This window comes from Telopea speciosissima, chromosome 3 (assembly GCF_018873765.1).
Source record: "Telopea speciosissima isolate NSW1024214 ecotype Mountain lineage chromosome 3, Tspe_v1, whole genome shotgun sequence".
Lineage (NCBI taxonomy): Eukaryota > Viridiplantae > Streptophyta > Magnoliopsida > Proteales > Proteaceae > Telopea > Telopea speciosissima.
In genome coordinates, this window is record NC_057918.1 from 16,347,149 (window position 1) to 16,369,640 (window position 22,492).

Here is a 22,492-nt window from a genome sequence, read left to right on the forward strand (position 1 = left end):
ACTTTGTTGCAAGTTCAGTGCCATTGTCGTATTTGCATTTTAGATGCTTTCTAGCTTCTTTCATCTGAGGAGTCAGGACTCAGGAGGAGTGCGAGAAGACTAGCAACTAGTTTTGTGCTGAAAAAGTCTGAAACATCTGCTCTGCGTGCGTACAATTTCACGTGTAGATTAGGTTTCGAAATTGAAGGTTTGGTTCGAACCAGTGGACTAAGTGTAAACTATATACATTGAACCGAATTGAAATTAAATCCTATATAATCATGGCTCTTTCTTTGATTTATGTATATATGAAATTACCTACTTTGAGTTTTCTGGTCTAACTATGTTAGAAGGCTTGAAAGGTACCAGATTTGACATCGTGGGATTCTCTATCTTCGTGAAAGTGTAATGTTTTCACCTAATTTATTTATTTCGGTGGGTTATTTCCATTTAAACTGAATTACAGAGACAATGTATGAATCGAATAAAACCAAAATGATTCAATCTGGTTTCGATTTTGAACTCAAGAAAGTTATTCAATTTTGATATGTAGGTATTGCATCCTAAATTGAATCAAAACTGACCCAATTGACACCCTTGTTAGTACCTCTTTCCTTTGTTTGCCTGGTCATAAATTCACCCTCAATATGGTAGGTTAGTTTTTGATGAGTTACCATAGAATGTGGATATCTTGAGTTGGAATTGATCCAGCAGTATTCTAGTTCAGATAAATGGCCGTATTGGGGGATCTGGATCCTCTCCAATTACTTGGGCGTCCAACTTCTCTCCAACTACTTATCTAATGGCTGGGACATTGGGATGTGTGTCCAAATCATCCCAGCCGTTGCATGAATGAATGGAAAGGAATTATGAGTTGGAGAGGATCTTTTTCCCGTTTGGACCCCCAAGACCTAAATAAGAAATCTTTTCCCCCTCTCCACAAAAACCACAAAGGAACATCTATCTCAAGGATTTATTGTAAAACATTATTTAATTAATTTCTAATTATGTCCCAATGACCAATTAAGTAATTTACCAAAAACGTATCTCTAATTGGATTTATAATTGGAAACATAATCTTAGCCAGCTATGGAGAATAGAGTCCTACTCTATTTAGCTATAAAGATTTTATGGTATAGAGTATAGACAGTGGTTCATTGTAATGGTATAGACTAGGGCTGTCAAAACTTGGCCTGCACCAGCGACTGGAATTGACCAGTTAAAGCCCAAAATTAGACAAGGTTTTTGAAAACTATTTTATACCCTATTTTACAAAGTTTTGAAAACTAATTTATACCTCATTTTTAAATTATTTTTGAAAACTATTTTATACCCTATCTTACAAAGTTTTGGGAATAAGATGTGTCACTAGACAATCCAATACATGATTAACCTAAAAATGTAAAAAAAAAGGTTCAATATAAAACTAGCTTCGATCTCCATTGCAGATTGCTCCATAGCTTGAGGTGTAATTGAAGAAAGCCTGCACTGTCGCACATAACGTGCATCTCCCTTCTTCTATGGCGTACCTTGTGCGCAACAATCTACATATGAAAAGCCTAAAAAGTCAACAAACTCCTTTACAAGGACAAAACACAGAAAGAAAGAAACAGTACCAGACCTTCATCATGGGTGGAACAAGACACCACCATCTCCTCTTTGTCCATGGCCTTCTCCTCCTCCTTCTGGTGTGGTCATCAACCCACCACAACCACAGCACCCACGCCATGCCACCACCACCCCCAACTCAATGTAATGCAACAGGTTGCATACTGAGCAACTGCTATGGCATATGGGGTGACCGAAAGGATTGCTGGGTTCCAAGTATCATCACCTACCCAACAACAGAGGAAGAACTCTTATCTGCAGTTGCCCATGCCAACCGCAACAAACTCAAGCTCAAAGTGGTGAGTGGTTCACACACCATCCCAAAACTGGCCTGCCCAGGAGAAAAATCCTCGTCCTCGCCTGGAAATGGAAATGCAGTCCTAATAAGCACAGCTCTGTATAATTCCAGTGTTGTCATTGATGTAGCAAATCTCAGTGTCACAGCTGATGCAGGAGTCTCACTCCGGCAACTAATTGATAAGGTAGAAGAAGCTGGTTTCAGTTTAGTGTCATCTCCATATTGGGAAGGGGCTAGTGTGGCAGGAATCATAACCACAGGCTCACATGGGAGTTCATGGTGGGGTAAGGGAGGCTCTGTTCATGATCATGTCCTCGCAATTACTCTTGTAGTTCCTGCCACACAATCTCAGGGTTACGCTAAAATTATCAGACTTGATGCTCAAGATCCACTCTTCAATGCAGCAATAGTTTCACTGGGAATGTTAGGCATTGTCTCAAAGGTCGGTACTCATGACATTCTCTTCCATGAATCTTATTCTTCAAAGACTCAAACAAATAAGCTTCATTCAATCCACAGCCTCCATGAATCATATATCTACTTTCACAGATAAAAAATAAAAAAAAAACCCTGAAAGGCTAAAGTTTCAATTTCCACTGAATCATCGCATTATTCATTCACATCTCAAATTGAAATATATAGGTAAAGCTCTCTGTAGAACCAAGGTTCAAAAGAAGTATCACCTTCAATTTCACGGACGATGCTCATTTTGAGGATGAATTCATGGACCATGCACGGAGACACGAATTTGCAGATATCACCTGGTACGCATCAAGGCATACAGCAGTGTACAGGTACGATGATCGAGTTCCATTAAACAGTGCCGGAGATGGAGTATATGACTTTGTTGGGTTCCAGCCTAACCCTGTTTTGGTCTCCAGTACAGTTCGTGCTTCAGGTATACTTTCTTCATTCCTCAAATCTGATTTTTAAGTTGTGCAAACTACAAGTCTCAAACACTTATATTTCAACTTAACCATGTGGCCGTACAGAGAAAGCATTTGAGTCTGCGAAGAATATCAATGGGAAATGCACATTGGCAGCTTCATTTGTGGGATACAAGAAATTAATTGCCAATGGCCTGAAAAATAACAACCAAATCTTCACAGGGTACCCAGTTGTTGGTTATCAGGGTAAAATGCAAACTTCTGGTTCCTGTCTATACTCACCCACGACAGACACATTGAGTTCATGTGCTTGGGATCCCAAAATCAAAGGGCTCCTCTTCTATGAAACGACAGCAATCTTTCCTACTTCAAGGTTTGCAGATTTCATTCGTGACATAAAGAAACTAAGAGACCCGAAACCAGAAAATTTCTGTGGATTGGATATCTACAACGGATTTCTGATACGCTTCATAAAGGCTTCTGGGGCATATCTAGGTCAAAGTGAGGATTCTGTTGTTGTTGATTTCAACTACTATCGAGCTGATGACGCTTCTACACCAAGGCTGAACCAAGATGTCTGGGAAGAGGTAGAGCAGATGGCATTCTTCAAGTATGGAGCTAGACCACATTGGGCCAAGAACAGAAATCTAGCATTCGTAGGTGTAAAACAGAAGTATCCCAAGTACAACAAATTCCTTGCAGCCAAAAAGCAATTGGACCCTCAAAACATATTTTCTAGTGATTGGTCAGATGATATACTCTATGGTAAAGAAGCAGCAAAAGGTGAAGGATGCGCCTTGGAGGGACAATGCATATGCTCAGAAGATAGACACTGTAACCCAGGCAAAGGGTATTTCTGCAAACCAGGCCTTGTTTATACAGAAGCTCGGGTATGCAGATACTCTCCATCCTCCATGACCTAAAACATTCCAGCAGAGTTTGATGTCTTTGCTATAGAACTGTTTAAGGAACAATGAGTTATGTAATTGTTTCTGGTGAGAAAATCAATCAAAATAACCAATTTGGAAGCTGGTCTGGAATTCTAGCAACCCAGACTTTCAATTCTGAAATAGACATGCTTGACCTTTAAATATATGAGGGCCTAACTACATTCTATGCATTTTATGCAGAGATTTTGTGAATCAAATGTCAGTAAAATTCTAACAGAAGATTCTGAAAATCTGAATCCATTGAAAAAAATAAGAAGAATTTTTGTACAATGTCTGAACTCTGCATGTATGAGGCATGGAAATTGTGCACAGTAGAGCTTCCATGAACAAAGCAACTAATGAAGCATCTCCAATCTATTCTTGGCAGATCTAAGACCCAGGTTGAGATATTTGAAGATATACCATCTGAGTATACCCATTGAATACAGATGTTTCAAGCCTAGTTAGACCGAGCCTCTGAAACAAGCCAAACCTACCATCTTCAACAATAGGACTGGGTGCACGGGCAGGATCATATCTTGTTTGATGAGTAAGGGAAGGACCGGCCACTGGAGGAAGCTCCCAATAGACATCTAGCACTGATTCCACAAACCTGCTGTTTTTAAAATGTTGGGCATAGGAAATTGGCTTGTTGCTGTGGTTGAAATCATCCCGCATTTCCCCTCTAACACCCCACCACGCTTCCCCTGGCCCGCACAGTTCTTCAATGTCCACTGCCTTCTCCCAGAACTTCTTTTGCTTCATCCTTATCCTGGCCTCATCACTATCTCCAAAACAGCTATGCCCACCTCCTGGAAAATTAGCAATTATAAATTGAAGAAACCATACCCAAAACCACAAACCTCAAAATCAAATTTGTATAGACAATTACATACTACTCCTTTAGACCACACCCATGGCAATAGATCCACAAGAATTCAATGGAAACATATTCTCGCAGGGTATTTACCTGTGGTTCTAGAATTAAATCCCTCATTCATTACCATGATGATCCCAACAAAAGTTGAGATAGATGACTCTGCACTTTTAAGTATTTAATAAAATATTTACAATGGAAAATTTAATTATCCAGGATACATGGCTAGATCTCCAAGAATTCATTTGATATATAATTTATTGAGGGCATAGCCATGGTTTCCCAATCAAATCCCATGTTCATTACCCAGGATGAGCTTGCAACAAATGTTACATAGATGACTGCATTTTAAGTATCCAATACAAAAATTCTCTGGATTTATTTATTAAAGACAATATAGAACCCAGTTAGGAGAATCGAGCTTACATGATCAGAAACCTTTCAAGTTGGACAACAAGATCATTAAGACTCCATATCACTAATAATACTCAATTTAATGTTTTGGCTAGCAAATTGCATTTATTAGATCGAATTTTGGTTGTCTGCATTATGAAGGTTCTAAACGCCAAAATTGTAAGATATCTTAAGTGACTGCGTATTCCATAGAAATTACCCACAGAGATGTTCAATTCCAAACTAAGCGATTGGAAGCTTTACATTCTTAGAGAAACAACTATAAATAGGCAAACCACCTCAAAACATAAAAGTGAAAGCCTTTAGATCCTCTGAATAGAAGACGGACAATAAATTCGTGAACTAGCAGGAGCTTAATGCTTTTGTAAGCTAAAAATCTGCCGAAAGTTAACCAGTACAACATCTCCATGGGAACTCCTTGTCTTTTCAAGCATCAAGTACTGGAACTCGCGAGGTACTCTACCATTCCATGGATTTGGAGAACATCTTTCAGTTGAGCAAAAAAAACGATGTAGGCTAGGAAATTGGCAATTGGAGATACTGCAAGACACAGGTGACTTCACTTTTTTCTGCTATTTAAAACAAGCAAGAGGAATTCCTAGAGGTTTTGCTCTTTTAATATTCAAATATTTCAATGAACAAAATTCTGAATACAGGGTAATTAAAACAAGAATTTTTGGGCCTCACCTAATACTAAAATTCCAACACAAAGTATTTGAATTTCTTATAAGTATAATTACTAAGCAGTCCTATTTTATATAATTGCCATTCTCCAGGGAGAATTCACCCTTAAAAGGGGTCTTTTCAACATCTAAATAGACCTATGGCTAAGTACATAACTTGGAATATACAAAAGAACAACACACGTGCTTAATAGATCCAGAGTTGTCAAAGCGTAGCCTAGACACCGTTTATCCAGGTGTAGCCTAGAACAACACACGTACTTAATAGATCCAGAGTTGTCAAAGCTGTTGCCTTATTGTCCAAGTCACCCCAGAGACTTGACTCCCCCCACCCTCGATAAGGAGGAAACAACAACAGAAATGCTGCTGCTGACACCGACATTGCCACTGCCACCGCCACCGCCACCGTCTTAGCAGCAGTAGCAACAGCATAATAAGTTGAAGAAGATGAAGATGGAAGGAGGGGGAGGTGGAAGAATAAGAAGATTGAAGAGCCGTGGCAGCCAGAATTCCAGCACCACTGCCACTCCCTTCAACGCCGTCGCAGCCTCATCGAGAACGGACAACCATAGATCGTGATTCTTTCAACGTTGTGCACAGAGCACATTTCCAGGAGGATAAGTGTTTTTTGCCCCCACTACCCTCCAGTCCCTGCTTCTAGAATCCATCGACATTGAGAATGCCCTCAACTCCCCCCCCCCCCTTCTTTAATAAGATATATGTTTATCTTATTTTATATATTAATTCCTTTAACCCCTCTTCTTTAATTAGTATTTGTGGCAAAATCCATCGAGAATGCCCAAAACCCCTTTCTTTAATAAGAAATTTGATTATCTTATTTTAATATACTAATAATATTCTATTTTATTATAACAAAAAAGAACTGGAGTACAAAATTAATGTATAAGTAAGCTTCCAAAGTCTTTCTGGACATTTTAAGATTGAGATGACAACAAATCTTATGAGAATACATTAATAAATACTAAAGCACCTATGGTGCCTAGGCAATGCCTAGGTAGGCCTTGTTGCCTAAGCGTTTAGCTGGCCCTCAAAGGCCTTGGATCGCCTAGCGCTTTGACAACTATGAATAGATCTAGTTATAAAGTGTAGACACATATATTATACAGAATGAAAGCATCAACGATATTTCACTAGGAACAAACATAGAATATAAATGACAGGAATGGCGACCATCATAGCATTTAATTTCATTCAGTAATTAATTAAATTACTACAAGAATAACAATATCTTACTTAAACAAATTTTAAAGGAGGCACATGCTATGCACGTGGGGGGGGGGGGGTAATAAAGTTGAAAGAATTAAGGAGGAATTCAAATATAGATCAGGGAGTAAAGTAATAGAAAACAGGAAAGAGATTGTGTTTCTAATTTCCTCTTTTCCCCTTTAATTATTCTCTATTCTTAATGTAAGGGATAATTTAACAGAATTTGTAAATTAAATGTTCAGCTACTCCCCTAAATTTGGGTAGTTGGGTTCCCTTAATAGTATAGATAGTTATTGAATAGACAGAATTAATAATAACCAATGATTAAAATCAAGCCCTCTAATCCTATATCATTTTACCTTCTCATTCTCATACGATGACCTTACAATATATTATGCACATGCTGTTAAAAGCTACCATTTGCAATGAAAGTACATCTTACGAACTAAATAGTAAAAGATGAGAATATGCACCTCGTATATAGAACTGATCACAGATCTGCCTCAAAGAATAATGGTCACCGCTTCCTGTATCATAGTTGTCCTCAAAGATGAGATGTCGGAACCCAGCTTTCAATGCTTGCTTAAGTCTACATGTCAATGTAGAAAGAAAGTTTACGTGTTACAATTTCTGATGGGGCAAAATGCAAGGTATCTTGGTGGAAATGCATGGACTACTATAAGTGCATGAGAATCATGCATGAAGACAAGAAGGATTTAGTTTCAAATATGCACCTTTTTAGCTCATTTTGATGGTCATCAAAGAAGATGAGAACCCGGTTGACATCAGTAATCCCATGTTTCTTCATCACACTTCCCCAGTCAACACTTCCAAAATCTACAAAGTCCTTTCCAGCAAAGTAAGTGCAATTTCCATCAACATAGGCAGGTCCTTTTTTCAGGTACTTCTCAGGGTGCCGAGGTGTCAGTGACACAATTGGTCTGTCCGGCATTGCTTGTCGGAGAACCCAAGTGGAATGCCCCTTGAAAGCACCACTCTCAATCATCAGATCTGGTTTCAACCATCGAGTGATGAACCAAAGACCAAAACTGTGGTCGAAACCCATTCCATACATGTTGTTTTTGATTGGCCTGGTTTCATAAATTGGTATGAACTCTTCCAAGCCCTTAAGCAAATCCTTCGATGTCCATTCAACCGCTTGCCCATGTTTCGATCTGCCTTTTGCCAAGGATAAGAATAAGACAGGTGCAAGTGTGTAAGAACTCAATGATTGGGCACTCAAAACTTACATCTTTGATATGATTCAACTTGAGTAGAATTCAGAACTCAACTTCAAATAACAAATTACCATCTACAAAGAACCACACAAGCAAAGCCTAAAAGAAGAAGAAGCCGTATGGAAGAGAGATAAAAAGTTCACCAAATTGAAAATCAAATAGGAAAAGGACCCCTGTGCAATACTGCATACTTTTGGTTTTCTGAAATAAAAAATTTACCTACTTGCGAAGGCACTCCCAACCCCCACCCCCCCCCCCCCCAAAACAAAAAAAATTAATAATAATAATATCCAATTGTCTGAGAGAGCTACCCACCAAGGGAGAGAGTCCTGAAACAGGAGTTAAAGGGTCAAAAAGAAAAAGAAAACAAACAGAAGAAGAGCTGATGCGATGAAGACCAAAAACTGAACCATGTGAAAAAGCAGAAATTTCAACTGTTCCTCTTTCTTTTTCTTTTCTTTGTTTTTTTTGGGTTGAGGAAAATTAGCTTGAAATTTCATTCATTCAATAAACATCCCTGACCCCTGAAGTCTTTCTGAGAGTGATCAAATTACTTAAATAATGAGGGGAAAAAACTACATTACCTCTTCGGATCAGCCAAAATCCTTAAAAAGGAAAGCAGCAGAGAGTAAACATGGAATTATTTCTTTTTTACTTTTTCATTTCCCGCTTCATGAAAACCAAATGAAGCTCAGTAACAATCTCCACACACCCGGCGGGTCGGTGTGAAAGATATATCTTCAAAGATAATAGTTGGTTTATCCCCGGGGGGGGGGGGGGGTGGAGGGAGGTATGAGATCGACAAGAGGGAAAAAAAAATACTGAGCTCTCACACACTCTGATCCGGCTACAAAGAAAACCCTAATATGGAATCCAAGAACGACAAAAGATACTATTTACGAAGAACAATCCAATGTAGAGCATAAGCGTCCCAATACTTTAAAAGAACAATGTAGCTAAGACGGGCGTCGATAATAAAATAGATCAGAGGGAGAAGTACTTACACCAGGGGACGCCGAGAGATCCGAAGTAGGATTCGAGCCCATCAATGCCATAGAGGTTCATCCAAGAATAGGGTTCGTAAGAAGAGACGCAGACAAGGCGGCGAGAATGCAATACGACAGAAACGAAGAGAAGGATGACGAAGAGACTGATAAGCGGCCACAAGAGCCCAATCTTGCTCATCATCTTCTTTACCCTCACGGAGAACGAGATGTTCTTTCTGGTCTTGGACTCGTCGTCATCGTCGTCTCCTTCCTCGCTAAATTGAGCTCCTCTGCGCATAGATAGCACTCTTTCGAGCATATTTCTCTCAAACAAGTAAAGTTGAAAGAGTATAAAGAGTTCAACGATTCCCAGGAGAAATAGAAGGGAGGCGCTTTCTTTCTTATTATTATACTTGTATAGTGAAGCCTGAAAACTGCTGAGGGCGAGGCGGTTTCTCAAAGTCTTCTCCTCTACCTTCCATGAATTTATGAGAAATGGGACCTGAAATTCACTGCTTCGGTTAGTTTGATTTCGAAACACTGAAATGAAACTGGATATTTTTAAGGAAGAGACCAAAAAAATAATATTAGAAAAGAATCCCTGCTCCTGACTCCTGTGGGCTACGAGCGTCCAAAGTTGGGGCCAAAGCACCAGTGGGCCAGATCCAAGAACTAATAGATTATGGGCTTCAATCAAAATGTTGGGCTAAGAGGATGTACGGATTAGGGGTGTCAAAATTCTGACTGACCCGAACTGATTTATGGAACTCTATCGGTTCGGACCATAGTTAGCAAAAATGAGTATGATAAAAAACAGGCACGGACGATATGGGTTTTAAACTGCAAAAAATTGCAAACAAACAATCAAATAAAACGGTTAAAAATGGGAAACAGATGGTATGGGTTTTAAATGTGTATATTAAAAAAATAAAAAATAAAACAACAGAACCAAAATAGGGCACTATTTTCACATAAATTGAGGAATTTTTACTTGAATACATGCTTCTAATGTTCATAAGTCATAACAACTGTAACATCCAAAATTAATCCATATATTACACGACCCATTATAAGTTCCAAGACATGTCATCTGGTATCATCCAATATCAATTCCCAATTCATACACCATAATGTCCAAAGTCTTGTTGAGCAATGTGGCTTGACTATGGTGTTGTTCATTGTTGTCAACACAACCAACACACTCATACTCATGGAGTGATGCATGTTCAGTTGGACTTGGGAGTCATTGCTTTAGAAACCCTTTTTAGTAGATGCATCGATTTGTAAACCCAATGACTGACTGAAAATAGAAGAATAATATCTATGCCCAACTTATGAGGCCCAATTGTCTAAAGAGTGAGGTAATGGTGCAAGACCTTAAATTGGTAGAGAGATAGTAAGAACGGATACGGATGGTACGACTTTTAAACGATAAAAAAAAATTATAAATAGATGGTCAAATAAAATAATAAAATATACAAAGAACCATAAAAAAAACATAAAATGGACCGTACGTGTTTTAAACGTTTATATTTCAAAAGAAGGAACTAAAAAAATGACATTATTCTCATATAAATTGATGAATTTTTATTTGAAATACATTCTTCCAATGTTCAAAACAATTGAAACATCCAAAATTAATCTATATATATTCCAACACATTGTAAGTTTCAAGAATCCTACAAAAAAAAAAAAAAAAAAATCCAAGACATGTCATGTAATATCATCAAATTTCAATTCACAATTCATACACCATAGTGTCTAAAGTTGAGCAATGTGGCTTGGATTAACCTTTTGGGATTGATGTGTGGTTTGTGTGATTACACTTTTATAAAAATTAAAAAAAAAAAGGGGTGTGTGCGTTTAGTCCCACATCGGATGTGTGAGTATGGTGTGAATTGTGTATATTTGCCATTCCACAGTCTTAAAAGTCGATTAACCTTTTGGGATTGGTGTGTGGTATGTGTGATTACACTTCCATAAAAATAAAAAATAAAAACAAAATAAATAAATAAATAAAAAATGGCCTGGCTATGGTGTTGCTCCAACACAATCAACAAACTAATGGAGTGATGCATGTTTAAGTTGGATTTGGGAGTCATCGTTTTAGAAACCTTTTTAGTAGATGCATAAGTTTGTAGCTTAATTTCGAGGTTTGTGCATTGACTTTGAGTTGAAGGTGATATCAGGAGAAATGTAGCTCTGCGAGTTATCTTTACGTCGGTGAAAGAATCAGGTTGATCAAAGTTTGGGAGAGAAAGATATGATCAGTTAAGTAAGCCATTGTTCAATAAATCCAAGATCTTAAAAAATGCAAAAATAAGGAACATGTTTTAAACACATTTAAAACGGGAATGCTTGTTGTTTGCCCTTTTTTCTCATATGTTTGAAAAACATGCGGCAAAACGTGTCTAAAACATGGAAGAAGAACTCGATCGAAACCTGTCGAAACCACCGAGTTAACTCGATTTCGCAGGTTTTCGAGACGAGTTGAGAGGTGATTTTAAAAAATCTAGGGTTTCGATCAAAATTCGATGGTTTCCACCAGTTTCGATCGAGATGTTGGTAATTTGACAAGTTTCAACACTTACGCCCTTCAAAACTTGGGAAAACCTGGCTCGAAACCAGTATAGATACTTAAGTATGCCAGTAATCAAGCCAAAACCCAGGACAAACACTTATTTTTAATATAATTTAAGTAAATGTTTTCATTTACTTAAGATATTATTCATAAATAAGCAAATACCCCCTTATTCGAATCCAATAAAAATAGTTAAAAAATAAAAAGAAAAAAAGAAAAAATGTCGACCCTCCAAATCAAGAACAAAAATTAGATTTTCGACGATAGGTGCAATTTTCAACTTTCTAATGCTGGGGTTTTCCTCAAATCTAAAAATTCCATAAAATTTTAATATAGTAAAACATTGCTAATACCCAAAAGTGCAGTAAAATATTCATTTGTTTTGATGTCCAAAAAAATATTTTCATTCAGAGTAATTTTGACAATATTTGCGCACACCAAATTAAGTTTGACCGATACAAAACTCCTTTAATATAAACCAGATTTAACAAATCTTGGACTTGTTGGAAAACTGTTAAAACAAAATTTTCTAACAAACCCAAGATTGCTTAAATCTAATTTATATTGAAGGTGTTATGTTCCGGTAAAACCTTATTCGATACCTTGTCCATGAACAATATACAATATCAAATTTGGATCAAAACCACAAGTATTATTTATAGTGTTCTTTATGTTAAACTAATGCATGGATTGAATTTAAAACGTAAATAATAAGCAGCACAACAAGAATCAGGGCAAAAAACTAATTTTTGAGTCTCGAAACAAGGAGAAAGTTCCAGGTTTCGACCGAGATATGGTCGAAACTGAGACGAACTCGATTTCTGGTTGGTCGAAACCTAGTCGAAACCCGAGTTTTAGAACCTTGATCTAAAATGATAAAACACCAAAATACGTTTAAAACTCCATTTTAAATGCGTTCTTGCTAATTAGGATAGGGATCAATTAGGTCCGACCAAAATCGACCGGGACTGACTGGTTGACACAATGACACCCCTATCCATCCGGTATTGGTTTTTCTAGTTCCTGTCAATCTTATCAATCCAATTGCAGGCCGAAACCTAACCAAATCGAGACTGGACCAAGACCAATAATGAGAGTCTTCTCGGTCTGGTTTTCATTTTGACACCCCTGCGCTGATCTCTCTCTGGACATTCTTCTCGGTTCTCAGAGACCGGGCTTAAAAAACCCCCAGTGGGAGTATGGAATTTTCATTCTTCCTTTTCATGGTATATTCTTCCTAAGTGTATTCCTTAATCTGGAACGGTTTTCCTCCACTCTAGTTTCAATTCAAGAACTAGTGCGGGAGGGATTGAAACTCGAGCAGTTACGAGGGTTATCTCGGAAATCTTGAACAGTTCCGTTATCCGAGGGTCTGATACTCTGATGTCCCTTTCTCTTCTAAAATAGACTTCATACCCTCCTTCCTTCTGGATTAAATTTTGGGTTGTTTTTGACTGAAACTGATAAGAAACTATTGTGGACAGATGGAACTGGAACAATACTCCACCGGAACCCACATTGCATCTCGTATGTTGTTTACGGTATTCATTGAATCGACATTGATTCTCAATCTCTTGAGGATCTTGAGGTACTTTCTTTTCTGTGTGCAACTTTTTTTGGTATCTTTAATCATGTACAGTTTGGTTCTATATGCAACAATTGATATTTAACTCACCCAATTTCTGGTTTCATTAACTAATTGACACTTCAGTTGGACAAAAATCATATCCAGGGTGACATCAACAATTCAGCATGGAGAGTTAAATTACATAAATTGAGTGTTTTGGCAATTTTTTGATTTGTTCCCTGACCTTGTATTTTACCTTGTTTATGGAAAGAATTGTGAAACCTCTGGACTCCTCCCCGAGACGTATGGGAACAAAACATAAATTACAGAGGCCCTAGATATGTTTCCTGTATTGTTATCTTAGGCCAACTTGAGACTGGAGAATGTTAAAGCCACCATGACATCACAACTTTTGTGCTTGTTCTGTTTGTCATCCTCGTTCTCTCTAAACAGTGCATACAGGTAGTTAAACAACTTAGTCTTTTGTTGTCACCTGGTTATGAATTTGGCACGTACTTCCCCTCAGTCTCAGTTCTAAAAATATATTTATCAAAGATGGGTAGAGACTGATATCAGGCACATCTATTAACGGTCAACTCACACAGTTCCCCTTTTTCTTTGTTTGGAGGGTGGGGGATGGGGAGGGTGTTCCAAGTTGTACAAGAAAGGAAGGTGCAGTCTCAAGAAAAGATATGCTTCCTCTTTATTTTTATATCATTGGGAGTGGTTTTATTGGTATATTGAAGAAACTGTGAAGAGCCAGACTTTTGCAATTTTTTGTGCTACTTTACGTGCCTTCATTAGTTTGATGCTTTCGAACACATTTATGGAGACTCACCAGAATCTTGAACTGTGGATTTTTAAAGTATTGAATTGGTTCTATCAAGGACAAAAATACTGGTTACTAAGTAGGCTTAATTACTGAAGGCTCTGCCGCTCTGGTTTACCAACAAACTGACTTCTCATTAACATGAAGTGCTTTTCTTCTCTTGCTTCCATTTTTCCATCTCACAAAATAGTCATGCAGAGCCATGAACTGACAGTGGAGGCGAATTCCATATAATTTTCTTGACAGAAAAAAATAGAATGCAAATTCAATGATGTTGAATGTGTAGCAATAACTTTACAGTGAGGATTTAAGTTTCAAGTTAGAAGGCATATACTGAATGATCAGGATAGGAAGGTATTCTAGTTTCTTCTTTGAAAGGGTCCTTGGCCAACCATGTTTCGTGCATGTTTCAAATGGGGGCCCATCCATTCAAAAACTCTTTATTTTCACTGTATATTCTGTAGCCATACTATATCAATTCCTTCTCTTTTATCTTCTACTTGGTTGTTTTGGAAACCAGAGCTGGGTGGAGAGTGACGGAATCTTGCCTGGTTTCACAAGTGTACAGCTAATGAATGTTCTTGAGATTTTCTTCCAATCAATAGAAATCCTTTTGATTGTGATGTTAAGCAGCTATTCAATCAGTTGGTTTTCTCGAATTGCATATAACTGGATAGTATTTAACTTGGTTGTTTGTTAGATTATATGAAGGTAGTTACAGTGCTCTAGTTTGAATTCCATTGAGAAAAAGGAATGACTGCTTCATTATTATGAAAGTGCATTATGATGGCCTCTGTCTACTTTTCTAGTCTAAACTATTTGAGTTAGTGCTTCATAGATGGTGTCCTGTGCAGGAAATGCAGTTGACACCATTGAAATGAATCCTCCATTTGGAAATCGGAAAAAGGGAGCTGACATGGATTTTCTGTTCATGGCTTTTAAGGTGGTGTCTGATAACTCCCCTCCCCCCTGGGGTGCAGTTGTTTACCTTCTGGCTTTATTGATTACAGTTGACTTTTGATTGTTATTTACAAATTAAAAGACAAGGAAATTATTTTGAAATTGTGGATATTAGTTGAAGCTCTTCAGAATGGAAGATCATCCGTGTCCTTCTCTTTATTTCTTTAGTAAGACTTCATCTCTTACCTGCATTAGTTTAAAAGGCTAACAAAAAAAAAAAGTAAAAATTAATCTACGAAATATTTTAGCCATCACTCAAGCACACAAGAATTAGGAAATGCTAGCTAAATACTTTGTAGTACAGATACCTAACTTGTTTGAGAATTATTTATTTCACTTACAGATTTACCTGTACATTTTGTGTTTGGCATTCCCCTGAATAAACTTTTAAATATTCACATGATAAATTGACGCCATAACCTTGCCATATCTGTGTTCTGCTTTCTGGAAACTACAAGCATGTGCACCAAAATGAAGTTGTAGCTCAGTGGCAGAACACGTTTTGGATGAGAGTTGCGGAAAGGTTTTAGCAGTTGAAACCTTCTAACTTCTCTTTCAATTTGTAAATAATACATAATAATTAATTATTATAAAGAATGGTCTGAACAGTCATGTTTTGACAGTGTGCAATCCTTCCAATCAATGGTTGAACCATCTGTATGAATAGTTGATTGTTCTGAGACAAAATCAGCTCCAAATGTTGACCAACCCATTTTGGTGACAGGGTAATGGTCAACCCGTACAAAAGGCTGAGCTTTGGGGATTCCCCAAGGAAATTTGATAGCTTTGATAAAGCACTTGAAAAGTTAATATGAGGTTTTGGAAACTCTCGAATGTGGGTATACTTGACGAACATCTAAATCCAAAAAACCTCAATCATCCAATTTCTGAGCTCTAGCTTGTTCATAACTTGTTTCATCTGATTTAAAACTTTCTGCAAATTCATGGAGCTTGCCTTTTCCTTTCTCCCACCCCCCTTCTCCATTGTTGAAATGTATTGAACCCACGATATTGCAGAATATTGCCTGTGAATATGATTAGGCTTATTGTTTCAATTTTGCTTTCTCAGCAGCATGTGAGGATGACAGCGTTGTGGGATTTCAATGCTAGAAGTGTTGAGGTTTTATGTGAGGTACCACAACATCCCACTGAATTTTTCTCTGTATGCAAGATTCTATTCTATGATACTTCATTGAAGTTAATGCATTATCTTCCTGATTTGATTTACTTAATTCTCTTCCCATCTTCAGTTTGATGACCACAACTATAAAAATTTCATAGAAAAAGAGGTTGATATTGCTGTGGACCTCTAGTGATTTGTTCCATAGATGAAATGAGGTTAGTCAACAATTGAAGGCCAACAGCCATTAAGGGATCATACTTTTTAGGGAGAATTAGTTGAAGAGGACCAAATCTCTCATTATATTTGAAGAAAGTGTCCATTTTATTGTTCTGAGAACTAAAGCTTAAAATCTTTATGTGCTACCTGTATCTGATGCGTTATGCTTGAAACAATGTGATTTCGTGGTATGTTCTTTCTTTCTAGTTAGTATTGTCAAAATGTGATGAATCCACATAACTGCTATAACTCATTGAAATGAATTACTCAATGATTGTCTCATGCCAGTTATTATAATTGAAAACCAATCAATGTCAGCAGATTTCTTGCGAGGACCAATTACTTGTCAATGTTCCAAGCAAAAATTTCCATTGGAACTTAAGAAACCTGTAGATGTTTAACAAGCATGACATCACTTGAGCAAACTCACCATTTTAAGAGAATGATGGCAGGGCTAGTTTGAACTTCTGCATTGAGAGAGGAGAATGTTTGGCAACGCAGGTTTGATATCCTGCCTTGGGAGAAAGACCAATGTCATGAGCATTGGATAAGGAAAACAATTATACAAGAATGTGGGTGCAGTGCAATGGGAAATGCTAATTTCCTGCACTTTGGAGGAACTCCACATCGAAACATTAAAAGTTGCTGCTCAACAACTAAACCCTGCATGATTTCTCTCCTTGCTCTTCCCCTTTGCCCTTTTCTCTCAGCTGACTCTTCATCTCCATGACTCCGTCTTCACTCGTTTCTGAGGGGATTTTACCAGCTGTGGATGTAGGACCCCCATTGGCATTTGACATTTTGTTGGGCCCATCAAGTGATCTATTGAAATAGAATCTTAAAGATGAGAACCTTTTTTTCTTTCATAGATGACAAGACCTCCAAATTTTCTGCTTCAACATCGCCAAGTTTGGGAACCTCAAAATTTCTGGTTGGGATTTGAAGTACATTTCCCATTGGTAATGGAGTTCATATAAGATGTATCATTAGTTGAATGATGTTAGGAATCTCCCTCACAATGCTAAGAAGTGAAATTCAGATCTTCAATGCGATGCCAATAGATAGAATGTTGTTTTCCCTAGCTCTGTATTTTTCAATGTAAAATTATGGAGAAATAATTATATTTTTTTGGAAAAATAAGATTGTTCACCGTTTATTTTAATGTAAAAAATAAAATAGTCATTGTAAAAGGGACCGAAGTTCATTGGTCAACGGTGCAGCTAAGGGAGTAATAGATCATGTAAATGAAATAAAACTTCCATCTCCTGCATATGAATTGTTTTTTGGTTTTTTAAGAAACCTGTATACGAATTGTTGGAATGCCCTCATGCTCATGATTTCTGTTCTAGAAATGTCTCTTTCATCATAGTTAGTACTTCACTTGCTTCTAAATAGATTTGATCTTTACCCAAAAAAAAAAATCATAGTTGGTCCTATATCTTAAGAATGAAGATCTCTAGGGAAACAGCACGACGCATGTTGTGCTTGAGTCGAGCAAAATACTTGAACACATTGTCAAAAAGGTTTGAGATGCAAAATTATAATCCTTTATTAATACCAATTGTCTCGGGAAAAACTTTGTCAAAAAATTAATGTTCTTAGGACATGAAAAGTTGAATGTACCTGATACTCATGCAATAGATGGTTTGTATATGCAATATTGTGTATACAATTGGATTTGGCTTATCCAATCGGTTTGACAAGTAGATATTAAAGTAATCATGATTATCCCTATTGAGCAGTAGTGAAAAGGATAATAAAGTACACCAAAGGCACTAAAATTATTGTGTTTTCAAGCGAAAAAGTTTGAGGTTATTGGATACTCCAATGCCGACTTCGGAGGTGATAAAGATAGGCACACATAGGAAGCGGAGTACATTGCTTGTAGTATAACAGGTACTTATGCAGTCTGGATAAGACGATACTTAATGAAATTAGGATTGGATCTTGTAAATGATCCAGTGAAAATTTTCTATGATAATCAGTCAACAATAAGCTTGATACATAGTGGTGCAAACAAATCAAAAGGAACACACAGAGAAATCTAATATCATTACAATATAGAAGAAAAATATAAAATTAAAATAACCTATATACCTGCGGACGATATAGTAGTTAATCCCCTCACAATCGCTAAGGGAGTCCCAAATCTGAAATAAAGAGAAAACGTTCAACTTGTTCATCGATTCTATACTAGAAAATGGCAAATCCCTGCACCCTCCATATGGTTAGAAATTTTGGACCACAATGTCCAATCAACCAAAGCCAAAGGTAACCCAGATCTGTTTCCTCTTAGTAAAGTTCCAAAGCAAAATCACATCCAAAGAATAAGCGTGAGCATTTTTTTCTTGTAATTTTCGCACGGAACACAACCACTAGCCTTCCTAAAATCCCTGGTTTTCATTTTATAGAGAGAGCTTGTTTATGCGGTAAGAATGGGTTTTATTCTAAGGTCTGGTTTATGGGTTCTTGGCTAGAATCTTAGAAGAGATCAAATCAAATCAGATTCTGCGGGTTTAGTTGTTCTTCCTTATCCCAAACATTGAGTATTATTACTTATTGTTATGTGTCTTGAATTCTTGTTTCCGATTTGAATATTGACCCGCTCCAACGTATCTTGGTGGCGACCCGAATGGAAAATTTTTTGAGATCTGTAATGGCAGTAGAGGGCTTGGGCCGATCCGACCTAATGGGTATGCCTTACTTGTCTTGTTGTAAAGAGAGTGAGATATGGGGTTTTTGAACTTAGGGTTTTTGGGTGAGAGCCAGTAGCGCCGTTTTGGGTGTTTTTGAGAGATCTCCACATTATAATTTTCTTCTGTTGCATAATGAAACATCTTTAGCTTCTCCCGTGGACGTAGCACATTATATTGGTGTGTGATCCATGTTAAATCTCTGTGTCATCTTGCTCTATTTTTGTTGTTTGTTCATGTTTGTTGATGTTTGTTTTAACACTTATTAGTATCCTCCTTATATGCCACCCACGATACCAATCTATAGTTTTCGTTTGACCATGTATATCTATAGAGCCCCCATATAGTTCTACATCAAACCATTAACCAAGAAAGGTAAAAAAAAAATAAAAAAAAACCAAAATAGCAAGATACGTACCCAGCAACTCTACATCACCTTTCTCCCATTTCCATCTTCCTTTTTTTTTCCTTTTTTCTGGTATTGATCTACCTTTTGCTTTGGGCAAGTAGTACTTCATTGAAGTAAATACCATAATTAAGGAGAAAGTTTTCCTATACCAAGAATGAAATCATCACTCACGAAATGCTTCCTACTGTTCTCAAAGTTTCATCCAAGCGCAATGATGGCCATTACAGAGATTTCCCTTCACCGTGGGTGGAGGGAAACTCGATCCATAACATAAAGACCTCTTTACCACACAAGTGGTAAATCCTTGTATAATAAACTGTCCATTAGAAACTTGGTAAAACAGCAAAGTCGACGTTCAAAGTCTTGTGATTTTATTTCTTAAATCAAAGAAAATTGAAATGAATAAGAATCAAAGCTAGAGTTCCTTCCCCCCCCCCCCCCCGGTCCCTTTTTTTTTCTTTTTTTTGAATTAGTCAAAAAAATAAGAATTTACGGAAAAACTAGCTCTTCTTCCTACTAATGATGACTATTTAAAGGAGTCCTAACTGCAAATTAGCCGACAAATCTTAGCAATTGGATTTTCAAGTAAGTAATGTCTTCATAATGCTTCAAGAAAAAGGAAAATCTTTTGCCATTATCTGCTTACTTGGGACCTATATTCTACTTTGGGTTGTAGACTTTGTCTCTTAAATTTGACAGTTTTTCTTTTTCTTTAATTTTGTGGTACTATATAGTATCTTAGATTTAAGTTTGTTTACATCTTTTGCACATCTGATTGTTGATAATAGAAATCCATTTTAACCATTCTTTTCTCTTGCGAAATATTGGCAGAAATATGAAATCATACACAAAAGATTTAGTGATGATTTTGCCCTTTTTCATTCATTATTTAACTAATCATGTTTTGGACTTTGATATCTTTTCTTGTATTATTAAATGTTCATCCCTTTTTCATAATATCTATTTTAAGAATTTTTCAAAGCTTCATTTAGTGAGAATAGATCTGGCCACGAGACCAATTTTGTTGTGTGGTCGATATATATTTTCTGTATTATTAACATTTTTTTTTTAAAAAATACATATTTTTTTTTTCTTGAAGAACTAGAACATGTGTTTTTTTTCCAAATTATTCTAATGTGCAAATTGTTATTTTTTTTTCCAAATTAAGAATGCATGAATTTCATTTAGCGTATAAAAAAACTCTTAATGCGTCACAACTTAACAAAAACATGCATTAGTTTTTTCCTTTTTTTTTTTTGGTTCAAAGAAGATGAGAGATGCTTCCACCACATGATTTATTGAAAGAATCTAAAAAAGTTTATAGGCTCACATATCTCCCCACCTCTCTTTGTTTTTTTAATGCTCTGGATTTAAGTGTTCTTGAACACCTAATCTTTGAACAAATTTATGCTAAATCTCCGTGATATATATAATTCATAATTAAGTCCTTTATATCAGGGTAAATCTTAGGTCTAGTTATTTTTGAGGAATTAGTATCAGTAAAATTTAATGTATAGACTTGTACATATTTTAGATGAAACTATTAATAAAAATTAAAGGGTAAATTACATGCCACCCCTGGTTTTCAAACGAAACTCAAATCACCCCCTGGTTTTTTGAAAAAACTCAAATCACCTCTTGGTTTAGTCCCCAATATGACAAATTAGTCCCTATTGTTAGTTTTATGCTGTCAAGTGATGATGTCAGCCAGTTAAATAAATTTAAATCTCTAAACTACCCTTGACCAATGTTGAAGATGAAGGAAGGGTAGTATTGTAAATTTAATTCTAATATTTTAGTACAAGGGTAAAATAGTCATTTCACACTAATAACTAACAGCAGACTAACACCGTTACTGTAGAGGAGGTGATTTGAGTTTTTTCAAAAATCAGGGGGTGATCTGAGTTGCATTTGAAAATCAAGGGGTGACGTGTAATTTACCCAAAATTAAATTTTATTTTTATCATAAAAGATATGAATAATTTAATACATGCAAAAGGAATAACATACATGTGTACATACTATATACCTACTTCATTTATACACAAAATCAAATCCGTGCATGCGAGTATCTCATAATCCATCTTGTGATCTGTTCTGTACTAAGAAAATAAATTAATGGTGGAGCAAAACAAAAACCATTGTATTTATCAATTAAAACTTTGCTGGCAAAATAAAATAATATGAGAAGGTTACAAATATTTTTTTAAAAAATTTTTGAAACAGGGGAACCTTGGATTTCATGCAATAAAAGAAAGCAATTGAAATCTTTTGAAGGAAAAGTAGGGTTTTTAGTGTAGATACACCTCTATATTCTATTAATTTCCTTTACTATTTTAGAAAAAAAAGTGATTCGTGTATCTCATTGTTGCCATGGAATTATGAGCTTCATCAAGTGAGAAGGAAGCAACTTTTATTTATTTACAGAAAGATTGATCAGCCCATTTAATATTTCAAAGAAGACCATCTTTTAATATTAATTATCAGACATTTTTTTGACTATTTATAAGTCTAGTTTCTTCAAGCTATTTATATTTTTATCACACGACCAACAAGATACCCTTTCTTTATGAGACTAGCTAGCTAGGTCATTCCTCTTAATTAGATCTCTCTCTTTCTCTCTCTTTCTCTCTCTCACACATAGCCACATGCCTTAAGTAATAAACAAAGTAGTCATTATTTGTCACCAAATGTGGTTGGAAACCCAAACCTATAATCAGTTTCCAGGAAGATGGGTTGATGAGTCATTCTCATGGATCTTGTCTTTTATGGATAATTATTACTAAGGCTTTGTTATCCTCAAAGATATATTTGATTAAAGACTAATCACTTAATTGTGTTTGATTAAACACAGATAGATATATTATAAAAATAGGCATAGGATACACGTTTAGAGGTTTAAAAATGGAGGTTAAGCTTCCAATAACTGGATTTGTCTGTTAATAATTTGACAAATCATATCCAAGGACCAAAGTAGATCATAAGAGC

General features: G+C 36.4%; 2 protein-coding genes and 1 long non-coding RNA gene across 3 annotated transcripts; 2 read left to right on the top strand and 1 right to left on the bottom strand.

The window, feature by feature from the left end:
- Positions 1-681: 681 nt before the first annotated feature.
- LOC122656120 lies at positions 682-16,481 on the top strand. The gene is made up of 4 exons (XR_006332046.1): positions 682-692; positions 13,576-13,577; positions 15,848-15,879; positions 16,136-16,481. It is a non-coding gene; the product is annotated as an uncharacterized LOC122656120 (long non-coding RNA).
- LOC122656118 (L-gulonolactone oxidase 3) lies at positions 1,600-3,799 on the top strand. Its single transcript, XM_043850569.1, has 3 exons — positions 1,600-2,327; positions 2,528-2,783; positions 2,878-3,799. Exons 1-3 carry the CDS (start codon positions 1,608-1,610, stop codon positions 3,693-3,695), a joined length of 1,794 nt encoding a protein of 597 aa, XP_043706504.1. The 5' UTR covers positions 1,600-1,607; the 3' UTR covers positions 3,696-3,799.
- Positions 3,934-9,519, bottom strand: LOC122656119. The gene is made up of 4 exons (XM_043850570.1): positions 9,145-9,519; positions 7,637-8,081; positions 7,376-7,491; positions 3,934-4,513 (listed from the first exon to the last, which is right to left on the bottom strand). The coding sequence occupies exons 1-4, from the start codon at positions 9,443-9,445 to the stop codon at positions 4,092-4,094; spliced, it is 1,284 nt and encodes a 427-aa protein (XP_043706505.1). The 5' UTR covers positions 9,446-9,519; the 3' UTR covers positions 3,934-4,091.
- Positions 16,482-22,492: the final 6,011 nt, after the last annotated feature.